This window comes from Hakea prostrata, chromosome 7, assembly GCF_041222555.1.
Source record: "Hakea prostrata isolate BN-2017 chromosome 7, UWA_Hpros_2, whole genome shotgun sequence".
Classification (NCBI taxonomy): Eukaryota; Viridiplantae; Streptophyta; class Magnoliopsida; order Proteales; family Proteaceae; genus Hakea; species Hakea prostrata.
In genome coordinates this window covers 25,474,853-25,487,861 of record NC_142606.1, presented here as the reverse complement: position 1 = coordinate 25,487,861, position 13,009 = coordinate 25,474,853, and the positions used below count along the sequence as shown (strand labels likewise).

The 13,009-nt window shown below is 35.9% G+C and overlaps 1 protein-coding gene across 1 annotated transcript; it reads left to right on the top strand.

The window, feature by feature from the left end:
• The first annotated feature begins 3,518 nt into the window (after positions 1 to 3,518).
• On the top strand, positions 3,519 to 8,612 carry LOC149010802 (uncharacterized). The gene is made up of 2 exons (XM_089162479.1): positions 3,519 to 4,447; positions 7,648 to 8,612. Exons 1-2 carry the CDS (start codon positions 3,586 to 3,588, stop codon positions 8,610 to 8,612), a joined length of 1,827 nt encoding a protein of 608 aa, XP_089018605.1. The 5' UTR covers positions 3,519 to 3,585.
• The last annotated feature ends 4,397 nt before the right edge of the window (positions 8,613 to 13,009 follow it).

Sequence of the window (13,009 nt, the reverse complement as noted above, 5' to 3'; positions counted from 1 at the left end):
TACAGTGTAATATGAATTGAAAACTGTAAATCGAATCAAACAGATTCCGATTGAGATCCATTTTCAAGAATTGACTTGGTTCTGAATTCATATTAAATTTACACTCTCTTTTCAAGAAATCCAACCAATCAACAGTTGAAGACTTTGGTATATAATACCTTCGCACACCAGTCAGGAATCCTGAATGATCTAATCCCAAAAAGAAGAACCAGTCAAAGACATCACTGTTATTATATGTATACTCCCCCAGAATTGACCCCTTTTTCAGCTATTCTTATGAGAAGATGGGAGAGATCTATTTGTTTTCATATTACATAAATATTTCCAAAATACAAACTTGGGAAATTTTTTCCTAAAGAAAAGATTAAGCATGAAGAGGGTTGATATATGTTCTATGTGGCTATTTTATCTCTTTCTTCCTAGTTAATATATGGTTTTGCTCTGATACCATGTTAAACCCATATACTGCAAGTAAAAACGTGTCTTGATATAAAGAAACAAACTTATATTTATAGATAAACAGAATACATTAGTCATATAAAAGGATAAAACTGTCTTTATACTTTATCCCTAACAGGGTCGTATTAATTTGTATGTTAAAAATTTAATCTTTTTAATAATTTAAAATTCCATGACTTAGATCCATGGATAGGAAATCGACCAAGGAGTTATATATGTAGAATTGACTGATTCAATTGTACAATTTGACTGATTCAACAGATCGGTACCGATTCCTCCAACCATGCTTGATGCTACAGAGAGTCATTGTCTTATGTGAGACAATTAGGAAAAAAAATTAATATTCTAAGTAACTGTAGGTGGGTATGGTTCAACACATTTGAAGTAGATATGATATCTCATGAAAGGTGATCCATCCAAATCATATTCATGTGAGCACCCAATATGAACTTGGTGGGTACTAGATTCAATTTATGATTTGTCACCTTTTTTTGGATAAAGATTTAGGATTAGGATCAGGATTCAACATCGGGAGAGACCAATTATCTATATTTTGTTCCGAACACAATAAATTTTCTATCTATTATATTTACTGTTAAGAATTTTCTCCAATTGATGATTCAAGTAGACCTGTAAATGGATAGTCGAAATCCGCCTCCAAATTTGCAATCGTATTCGTTTAAGGGTATCCGTATCCGAAAATTTTCTTACCGAAAAATATCCGTATCCGTCTGCTAAGCAACCGGATTCGGATTCGGATAATTACTTATCGGATCGGATAATATCCGAATAAATTTTTATCCGGATAGAGTAAAGTATTTAACATTTTTTCTTTTAAAATAGATGATAATCGGATTCGATAGCCGTATTCGGTAATTGGAAATTAGAAATTTATAATAAAAAATGTAAAAAAGTGACAATTATCAATCAATAATTGGATATTTTATCGGAGCGGATTATTATCAGATATCCAATAAAGTTTCGGATTCGAATTCGGATGCCTTCTCTAAATTTTTTTCCGGATTCAGATTCGGATAGTATATTTACTAATCGGATTCGGATTCGGATAGTGAATTTGCTAATTGGATTAGGATTCAGATACTGGTGTATCCGAGCTGAATCCGGTCCGTTTACAGGTCTAGACTCAAGTACCGATATTTCACATGTCAAAAGAGAGTTAGAAAAGAAATTTTCAAAATTGCAGAAAGAAAATGAAAAAAAAAAATTTTGTTGAAATTTAATTTTTTTTGTTGGAAATTTTTTTTTTGGGGGGAGGCATTGCCCCTGGGCAATGAAGTAGTTTCCCCCATTATTCGGATTCCCTACCTGTTAAGAGCTTTATGCTCCCTTTATATCTCTCCATCTCATATTAGGAGGGACTTATCTTTGATTTCTGATAAAATTAATCATATAAAATATGGGATGAAAAAATATATGAAAATGTATGTAAGCACAAACCAATGAACCACTAGTGTGATGGATATAAGATCCAAATTAACAGATTTATGCCACTTTTTCTAAGTTGTCAGCATAAATGAATTGACAAATTAAAGGAATTTTTAATCACCATAATCTCAGATGAAGCCTCTAAAGCCAATTATCCATTTTACATTGATGTCTCTTTCTGTATTTGGTTTTTAATTGAATTCTTTCCTTTGACTTGCTCAAACTTGTCCCAAAGAGTCCTTTTCTTTGATTCTTCCAAAACTCGTTTTCTGCACTAAAGGTCATAATAAAATGATGATTTATGAATTTTTTTTTTTTCTTCTTTTCCGTTTCTTCTCTATTAAGTCATGTGAGTCTTTTGTATTTATGCAGAAATCTATACAATTCAAATTTGTAAAATCAATACGTTAAGAACTCAGCCAAATTGATCATTTGAAAGTGACAGAAACTAGAATTGGAATCAACTAATTAATAGGAGATCAATTATATGCTAGGATCAAACATTTCATGCATTTATCTCTAGTTTAAGTTAGAAAAAATCTTCTACTGTGGACAATAGTGTATTTTTTATACTAAATTAAAAGTTTGAGATTATTTTTTATACTATTGCTGTTGGTTCTTTGGAGGAGAATATTCTTCTTTGTGAGTTGCTTATGCATCAAGAAGCAATACGAAGTGGGTTCCATAGTGTGGAGGTTCAATCTGACTCTCTCAATGTTGTCCAGATTATGAATGGTGACCTCAAGATTCTATAGTATTTTATGGGTGTTGTTGAGGATATTTGGGAGTTGAATGATTCATTGGTTCAATTTCGCATGATTCACCAAGTCCGTGAAACAAATCGGTGCATTGACCTTTTGCCAAGCTTGATTTAAGTGCCTATGGAGATTTGATTGGATATGAACGGTTTGCCTTACAAGCTTCACAAATTGGTTTGTTAAGAGGTGTAAAGCAAACGGTTCTTCCGCTACTAATATTGTAATTCCTTGATTATTATATTTATATCAATCTCACCTTAGTAAAAAATAAAATTTGAGATTAAAAACTTAATTTTAAATTTAAAAAGTTCAAAATAATTTGTTTTTTCAGCCACTTATTTAAGTGTATATATGTATTATTTTACATAGCCGATGATATTTTTTAATTTCAATTACCCAATATAAGACCTTCAAGTCAACTCTCCATACAAGAATAAATCAACACCCACAATAAGAATATACCATTTTCAAGTCAAAGACAATTGCTTTCCAAGTTACAAACCTTATAAAAAGGTTTTCGAAATGATAAAGCTTGTACACAAACCATATTTATTTATTTTTTTAATTAGAAATAGCTAAGGTTCTGATGTGGCAAATTATTTATTGTTATTTTATAGTCATGACCCACGAAAAAAGAAAAAGAAAAAGAAAGTGAACAGAAGGATCAAGAATGGCATCATGTGTAATTTTCTCGAAAACGAAGCCTATATAAGTCTATTTAAACAGGCGTTAGGTTTCTTCTGAAGTTGGCTAACGCGTAGCCGTTCCTTCAAGGCAGTTGGTCTCCCACGACACAAGAAGTTTCAGGGTTTTTATTTTTAAAATTTTTTTATTTATAAATACAGTCATTGAGGATTTGCTTGTTCTTATCTCTTCTCGGATTCTTTCTTCTTTCTTTTCTGTTACAGTTTTTCTCTGAAACATGGAGTATAGGCCGTTAGAACTCACAGTAATCTCTGCTAAAGATCTCAAAGATGTTAATCTGATCGGAAAGATGGATGTGTACGTCGTCGTTACTCTTGGTGGTGATTCGAGGACGAAACAGAAGACTTTCGTCGATAAAGATGGTGGGAAGAACCCTAATTGGAATCACCAGATGAGATTCAACATCGATGAAACCGCAGCTCACAAGGGCGGTCTTGTTCTTGTTTTTAAAATCTTAGCCGAGCGAACTCTTGGTGTCGATAAAGAAATCGGCGACGTACATGTTCCGGTGAAGGAGCTTCTTGAAAGCACCGGCAAAGGAAATTCCGCCCAATTCGTCAGTTATCAGGTGAGGAAACCTTGTGGTAAAGCGAAAGGACAGTTGAATTTCTCATATAAGTTCGGCGAGAGCGTTTCTGCTCCGATGGCGGCAGCTTCGAAAGGAAGTGAACCTGTGACAGCTTATCCAGCTGCGGTGGGAACTGGTGCTGCGTATGCTGGATCTAGCGGTGGTTATCCTCCGGCAGGGGCGGCGGGTTATCCACCTTACCCACCGCCGCCGCAAGGAGCGTATCCACCTCCGGCGGGATATCCTCAGCCGGTTGCAGGTTATGGCGGTTATCCACCAGCACCACCACCAGGTGGATATCCATACCCTCCACCACAACCAGGTTATGGGTATCCACCGCAGCAGGGTTACCCAAATCAGCCTGTGCAGCAGCCGCAGAAGAAGAAGAACAACTTTGGACTGGGATTGGGAGCTGGGTTGTTGGGAGGTCTTTTAGTCGGAGATATGATTGGTGCAGCAAGTGGTTTTGGTGGTGGTGGTGGTTGCGGCGGTGGTGGTTGCGGCGGTGGTGGCTGAGGTGGCTTTTGATTTCTGATTTCTGTTTTCTGTTTTACACTTGTGACTGTTTTGGATTTTGTGCATCTTACAATGTATTTAATAGAATTTTCTTGATCTGCTTCACAGATTTTGTTAATTTCTCCTCCTCCTTCTTCTTGCTCCCAACTATTCTAATTGTTAGGCACCGCTGATGCTAATTGTGAAAAATATTGAGCGTTTTTCGTAATCGAGGAGTAGTATTTGAAGAACAATGATTGTTAGTTCTAAATCGATAGCAATTTGAATTGAATTCAACATATATCCAAATACATATCAAGTATATTATACTGAATATGACATCTAAAAAAAATGCATCACCACACACTATACCATATATTAATTTCAGGTCCGACCTTTTTGCATTGCAAGTTGGAACATTTGAAAATGATTTTGGGAAGGGAATGGTATTAATGTTTCTAAACAAACCCTTAAGCAAGGTTCTGGTATCAAAACCTTGTGGACTCAAAAAATTCTGGCTGGGAGACTCACCCACCACAGCCAGGTGTGCGATTTGGGTCGAACACCGGATTAGTCAGGACAAAGCCTTGAAAATCGGAGTTGGCAACCAAAAAAAAAAAAAAAAAAAAAGCTAGAGTTCTTATAGGGCGTTGAACTTGAATGCTGCGCATAAAGACAAAACGGGTATTGATATTTCGATCTCGACTATAGTCATCAATGAACGTAGCATAAAGACAAAACGGAACGGGTATTGATATTTCGATCTCGACTATAGTCAGCAATGAACTACATTTAATGCGCAGCACCGTGAAACAGTCTTATACGCATTCTGAAGTCTTGACTACTGACCTACAAAGTGATTTAAATATAGACATCTGGCTGGCTAACCGTGGTTAGTTCATACTTAAATCATAGTTTAACTCACAGGCGTTGACAAGGTGGCTTTTGATTTGTGATTTGTGATTTGTGATTTCTGTTTTCCACTTGTGACTGGTTTGGATTTTGTGTATCTTACAAATCGTTTAATAGAATTTGTTTGATCTGCTTCACAGATTTTGTTAATTTCTTCTTCTTCGTCTTGGTCCCAACTATTTTTCATTAGCTTACTGTCAGCAAGCATCGTGTAAGCGGAATAAGCGCCACTGATACTGATTGTGAAAATAATGTTATGAGTGTGATGGTTCAAACCATTGAATCGGAATAAATTGCACAAACCAAGAAAATTTGGCTCAAGCCCAATACAACAAAGTTGTATGGCACTTGTCGATATAATACTTGCTGAGAAGAGCACCTCATGTTGACAGCCAGTTGTTGCAATGGACTTATTAGGTAAATCCCTTGTTTTCATCATGCTTCTTGCCATTTCAACAATTGTTCTATTTTTTCTCTCTACAATACCATTCTGCGCTGACATATAAGGAGTTGACAGTTCTCTATGAATTCCATGTTTCTCACAGTAACTGATGAACTATGGGGATAAGAATTCTCCTCCTCTGTCTGTTTAAAGTTTCTTCAAATTGCTGCCACTCTGCTTCTCCACCAGAGCTTTAAATTTGACAAACTTCTCAAATGCTTCTGACTTCAACCTCAGAAAATATACCCATATCATCCTACTATAATCATCAACAAAAAGTAAAAAATACTTACTTCTACACTAGCTCTAAAGGTGTTGAAGCTCTCCATGACTGCCCAATAGGAAATGACCTCCAACTATGTTTGCCACATGCACAACCTTCACACACTTCAGTTGGTTCTTCAATCTGTGGCAAACCACTCACCATATCTTTCTGGTTTAGCAACTTTAAACCCTTAGAATACAAATGACCACATCTAAGATGCTATAATTGTGATGTATCTTTAACATTGTAGCAAGAGCTTGCCCCTCCAGTTGTTAAAAACAAGTGGAAACATATGATTTTTTGCCATACTAACCCTAACTAGTATGTGGTTGGTGTTTTTCTCACTATTGTACACATTGTTTCATTAAAAAATACAGAAAAACTACTGACCGTTAGTTGCCCTACACTTAACAGGTTATGTGCTAATTCTGGTGCATATAGAATATTAGAAATAAATTTCTTTTTGCCAGAATCAGTTCTTACCTCAATCGTACCTCTTCCTTCGACTTGGATCAGCTTGTTATTTCCAAGTCTTATCACCCTTCTTTGTGTTTCATCAAGATTCTTGAATATGGCTTTTGATCCTGTCATATGGTTTGAGTAGCCACTATCTATAAACCAAACAGTCTCCTCTTCTCTGTTATGTTCCACTCCAGCCATGAATAGAAAATCCTCCTCTTCTTCCTTTGTATTTTCAGCAAATTCCGCTTGATTGCTCCTACAATCCCTTCCTAGATGTCTTGGTTTGCTACAGACATAACATCTTCTTTGCTCTACCCAACCTCTGTTTTGACCTCTGCCTCTATATCCTCCACGTGCCCTTCCTCTACTACTTCCTCCTCTTTCTTGATTTGGATCTTTGACCTGTAAGAAGGCTCTTTCTTCATCCTTCTCCAATGATCTATTTAATCTATCCTCATGAGCTTGTAGGGATTCCATCAAGTCATCAACAGTAAGAGTTGACAAATTTTTTGACTCTTCAGTGGCAGCAACTACATGATCAAATCTTGAATTCAAACTTCTTTAGCTACAACAGTCTCATCAGAGATGGTTTCTCCATAAGACTTCATAAGATTAACTATTGTCTTTGTTCTAGATAAGAAATCTTGGACCGTTTCATTTTTTTGCATAAACAAGGTTTCAAAATCTCTTCTCAAATACTGAAGTTTTACAATGATGATCCTTGGAACTCATTCTGCAGTATATTCCAAGCCTTCTTCGCACTCTCAGCTGCTGAAATTCTAGAAAAGATGGTTTCATGAAGACCTTATTGAATGAAAAACAAAGCCTTTGCATCCTTTTTCTTATTCTCTCTCAGCAATCAGAAAACATATAATTTTTTTTACCTAAAAACGATAGCTATTGAGTAGCTTCAATGCTTTTTCTTATGTAGACTCCACCATAGACTCAGACTACTATATAACTTTGAAAACCATAACAAACAGTCCTATAAAAACTAAAACTCAATAACTCTTCAAAACGTGAAGTATTCAATCTCCTACAAAATAGCAACCAATTCTACACTTTGCAACTCCTAAAAATCAGCAATCAGCAAGGACTCTTTATATATGTATAACCGTTTTCTTACTTTGAATCATTCCACCAACACCATTGAGGTTTTCGAGGTTCGCTTGTTCTTTATCTCTTCTGGGATTTTTTCTTCTCTCTGCTAGAATTTTTCTCCGAAACATGGAGTATCGACCGTTAGAACTCACTGTAATCTCTGCTAAAGATATCAAAGATGTTAAGTTGATAGGAAAGATGGATGTGTTCGTCGTTGTTACTCTTGGTGGTGATTCCAAGACGAAGCAGAAGACACCCATCGATAGAAATGGTGGGACGAACCCTAATTGGAATTACCAGATGAAATTCAACGTCGATGAAGGTGAGGCTCAGAAGGGTGGTCTTGTTCTTGTTTTCAAACTCTTCAGCAAGCGTACCCTTGGTGGCAAGAAAGAAATCGGCGACGTACATGTTCCGGTGAAGGAGCTTCTTGAAAGCGCCGGAAAAGGGAATGCCGCCCCATTCGTCAGTTATCAGGTGAGGAAACCTAGTGGTAAAGCGAAAGGACAATTGAATTTCTCGTATAAATTAGGCGAGAAAGTTTCTGCTCCGATGCCGGCAGCTTCAAAAGCAGGTAAGCCTCTTACAGCTTATCCGGCGGCCGTAGGAACTGGTGCTGCGTACGCAGCAGCAGCTGGGTCTAGCAGTTCTTATCCAGCTTATCCACCGCCGCTGCCTCAGCAAGGAGCGTATCCACCGCCGGCGGGATATCCGCAGCCAGTTGCAGGTTATGGCGGCTATCCATCAGCACCACCACTAGGGGGATACTCATATCCTCCACCACAACCAGCTTATGGGTATCCACCGCAGCAGGGTTACCCAAACCCGCCTGTGCAGCAGCCGCAGAAGAAGAAGAACAACTTTGGATTGGGTTTGGGAGCTGGGTTGCTGGGAGGTCTTTTAGTGGGAGACATGATTGGTGATGCAAGTGGTTGTGGCGGTGGTGGTTGTGGTGGCGGTGGTGGTTGTGGCGGTGGGGGTTGTGGAGGTGGTTTTTGATTTCTGTTTTCCACTTGTGACTGGTTTGGATTTTGTTTATGGTACATTTCGTTTACAGAATGTGCTTGAAGCATAATTGTTAACTCTGGGTCTAAGCTTTGGGGAAAACATGCTGTGCGCGATTTAATTAGTTTTTTTTTTTAGTAGCCGGCGAGTTTGTATTAGGGAAAATATTACTAATATAGGTGCTTGGATACGAATTCAAGACCTCTCCATGGGAGTTTGGTTTAAGCTTTTAATTAGTGACAATCTGATTTGATTATTCTTGCATATTCATATTGATTTTATGGATTGGATCAAATTTATAAGAAATGATTTAATTTTTATCAAAAGCATTGTAGAGCATTCAAAAAACAGGGGGCTCGACTTTAGTGCGGCGAATTGTGGAGATTTCGATCACAATTGTCCGTTTTAGTAGTGTGAAAATACACTTTTTGAAATGGACGATCAAGATCGAAATCTCGATTTCACGTAAAATAATGGATATAAATGTCATTCCTAATTAAAAACTAACTCCTCAATCCCTATTTATTCTTTCCTATCTTCTCTCTCATATTTTCTTCTTATTTATTCTCTTTTTTTTTTTCTATAAATGTGGGTTAAAAAAAATTTTGAAAAAAAATCTTATTAGGTATTCAAAATTTCATTCTTAATTAAAAACTAACTCTTCAATTTCTAGTTATTCTCTCATCTTTTCTTTCCTATTTATTCTCTTCTCATTCTATAAATGTGGGTTAAGAAAATTTTTAGGAAAAAAAAATCTTATTAGATATTCAAAATTTCATTCTTAATTAAAAAATAACTCATCACTCCCTATTTATTCTCTCCCTCTCTCCTTCCTTTCCTCCTATTTATTCTTTTCCCTTTCTATAAGCATGGATTAAGAAAATTTGGAAAAAAATTATATTCCACAATTAGGTTCTTTTTCTCTCTCTCAATTTATTTATCATTTTCTTTCTTTTTTTTTTTTGTTATTCTTTTTATTTAATTTTATATTTTTGATGTTTCTTTATTTATTCTGCAATTTTTGTTATTTGATTTTGTATTGTGATATTTAGTAAGATAATTACCATTGGTTTGCGGTTTTCAGCTCTACCAAGGAAAATTTTGGCTTGCATCTAACTTTTTAGGGGGGGTAAAATATTTAAGTCTATATATATATATATATATATATATATATATATATATATATATATATATATATATATATATATATATATATATTGTATTGTTGTTTTTACCAATATTTTGTGGGAGAAAAATGTCATTATCAATAATTTGCCCTTTTTTTCAAATATGTGTAGGCCCCACAAAATATATGTGGGTTATTCCCTAATATAATAAAAATAATTTAGAGGTGGGATCCTCAATATGTCATATAAAGGTTATCTGGCTTTCATTCTTCGACCCTAATATTGAATCCTGGGTCCGCTCTTATAAATGACACTGATTTTCAAACAACTATTTGTTGATGATCACATTCTTACACTAGCATCAAGGAAAATAAGTTTGTCCAGAAAAAAAGAATAAAAATAATTATTTGTGGATGATCAAATTCTTATATTAGCATCAAGGAGAACCTACTCCTATTACTTGTGAATATCAAAATAATCACTTAAAATTGGTTTAATAAAAAAATAATAAATAATCTGAATGCCATTTCATTTCCAGTGCTTTTAGTCGAGGGTAAAAGAATAATTCTGAACTTATGGTATAATCTTATGTAAAACTAAACTATCCGACGTAAACTAGTAAAAATTATTTTTACTGACAAGAAAATAAAGAGTTATGTACTATAAGCAAAAAAATTGAAGTTGTAAATTAAACTACACCATGTGTGAATTGGACTACCTCGTGCCCATGTTTTTTGGGTGAACGGCGCTTTTAATGCATATAGGGATGTAAACGTTATATATATAAACAAGAGTCGAATCATATGATTTTTTCATTAAGAGGTGTTGGTTTTACTAATTGCATATCAGGGGATTTAAATGTTATATTTATTTTAAACAAGAGCTCAAATCATCATGCCTCCATCTTCACTTGAATCCGGATCATCACCCCCGACGAGGGTATTGATCCCGCGGGTTTTCCACTAATTGTGGGCCCACTCTGCAAATGGTAAAAAAAAAAAAAAAAAAAAAAAAAAACCATCAAAAAACCCTCCCATCACTTTTTTTTTTGTGCTTTAAACCCCCCGGGGAGAACATCTTATCATCATTCCCTCCCATCTTCACTTTGCCCCTACCTTTCCACATCACCTACCGTAATCCTTAGCCCTGCATTTCCCCCACTCATACCCACTTTCCTTTGCCTTCCTCTACCATCTCTTTCAAGTTCCCCTATGTAATCCCTTGTTCTTTTTTCTTTATGTTTGATTTTACTTGCTACTACATGAATTCATTCTTCATGGTTATTACTTTTTGGGAGCGTGAGACGTGTTGGTCAATTTTCACACACCTCAGTTAATCTTCAAGGTAGCTTGTGTATGATTGATCTTTGTTGAGTATGGCTCATGCTTTACATTGTGTTGTCGATGGAAACGGAACAACGTCCCTAGAGCCTGTAGAGGATCCATATTTCTTTGTGTCTTGAAATTTCTTTACAGTTTCAGCTTAGGCTCGTAAATAGATGTGGCTTAGGATTTCTAAGCATGCACACACACACACACACAGAGAACAGAACATCTGTAATAGTTGTTTGAGAAGGATATAGTGAAAAACCTAATGCTGGACCACATACACACACATTGAACAGAACATCTGGAATAATTGTTTGAGAAGAATATAGTAACAACCTAATGCTGAACGTAACCTCACATTGAAGTGAACCAAGGTAAAATTTGTGTTTCATTCTTTCTTGTTTTCTATTTGATTGTGTGTGATTGATAGCTCTAATCTTAACAATCTTATACCTACATGTCTTCTTCACACATCTCGATTAATCCTCAAGATAGCTTATAGATAATTGATCTTATACCAGTCTTCTTTATTTTTTGATGAAAGAAAAAAACAACTCTAACCATCATTCCATTTCCCTCCCATCCCCACTTTGCCCATACCAACCCACTGGCACACCATCTTCCTGCCTTCTACCCTTTGCATTCCTCCCACTGACACCCACTTCTCCCTACCACCCACTACCATCCTTGTCAAGTTTCCCCAACACATAAAACCCTCATTCTCTTCCTTTCTTGAATTTTGATTTTGACCCCTCACTTTTTAAGAGTCGAAATTAGTTCCGTTGATGGAATCTTCATGGCTTCTCTTTCACATTGCTTCCCATTTGGCCACCAGACAGTGTGGACTGAAGAAGAAAGGTGAGGGCCGGGCAACAATCACAGAACTAAGAGTGGGGTTGCAGCCTTGCAGGAGCTGGGGACCAGAGAGAGTTACACACTTTGACCCACTTCGTTACACTAACTGACGTTTTTCCTGTTCTCACTATGTATATTCCCTGATGGTGCAGGAGTTGGCGCACGTGTCAATAGATGATTTTGGGCAAACCGATTGAGTTGATGTAGATCAGCAATTGCTTCCTTACATTTTCTTTTACTCTCTCAAAGGTTGGTTGTTTTTTTTTTTTTTCCTCACTTAAGTTGGGCCATAAGTCTTGATAGCTAACTTAAATGACAAAAATATATGATGGTCTGGTTGGTTACATGAGTCTGGAGATTTCAAACCTATGGAGTCATAATTCATAAAATTAACTATTAACCTGAATTTGTAGAAATTTTCAGTATAAAAAATTATTTGGTCAAAGTGATTTTTGTAAATGCACAAATGTTTAATGCTTTTTATAATAAAGGTGAAATCTTCAAATTTACATTTTTAGTATAAAAAGATAAAATTCTAGATTTAATGAATTCAAGGATTTTCGCAACCAAATTGGTATAAATCTAGCTTTTATGAATTTGGAGTCATGTAATCAAACAGGACCTTAAGAAATTACAAGTACCTACAATTTCTTTTCTGTTAACTTTGAAATTGAAATGATCATTTTATCTATGGAATCAAGAAAAATATAAATTTTTATTTTACCGAGCCTCCCTTAACCTTTTAAGTTTACGAAGAAAACTACCCACCACTGTGTTTGAAGCGGTGTTTATTTCCGTTGGATCTATTATTTCCATCAAGGTTGGTGAAATGAACCCTAGCTGTAGCAACTAGTTTGTGAGGAGGAAGCTCTGGTGTTGTTTCAAGCTGTGTCGCTCCAGATTTTAAAGCAACAGGTTTGAGAGATTTTTTGACCTTGACCAAGCACATACTTCATCTTTCTCTTTCTTGTTTGTGTTACAGGCAATTATTAACCCAAAATGGAAGAATTTAATAACCCCTGTTTCAGAAGAGGTGAATCAGCCAGTCAATTCAAATCCGCAGAAGGAATCTTAGTTCCAT

Coding starts and splice junctions, on each gene's coding strand:
- LOC149010802 (XM_089162479.1), top strand. CDS start 3,586: ATGGAGTATAGGCCGTTAGAACTCACAGTAATCTCTGCTAAAGATCTC. Junction 4,448..7,647: donor TGGTGGTTGCGGCGGTGGTG/GCTGAGGTGGCT, acceptor TACTTTGAATCA/TTCCACCAACACCATTGAGG.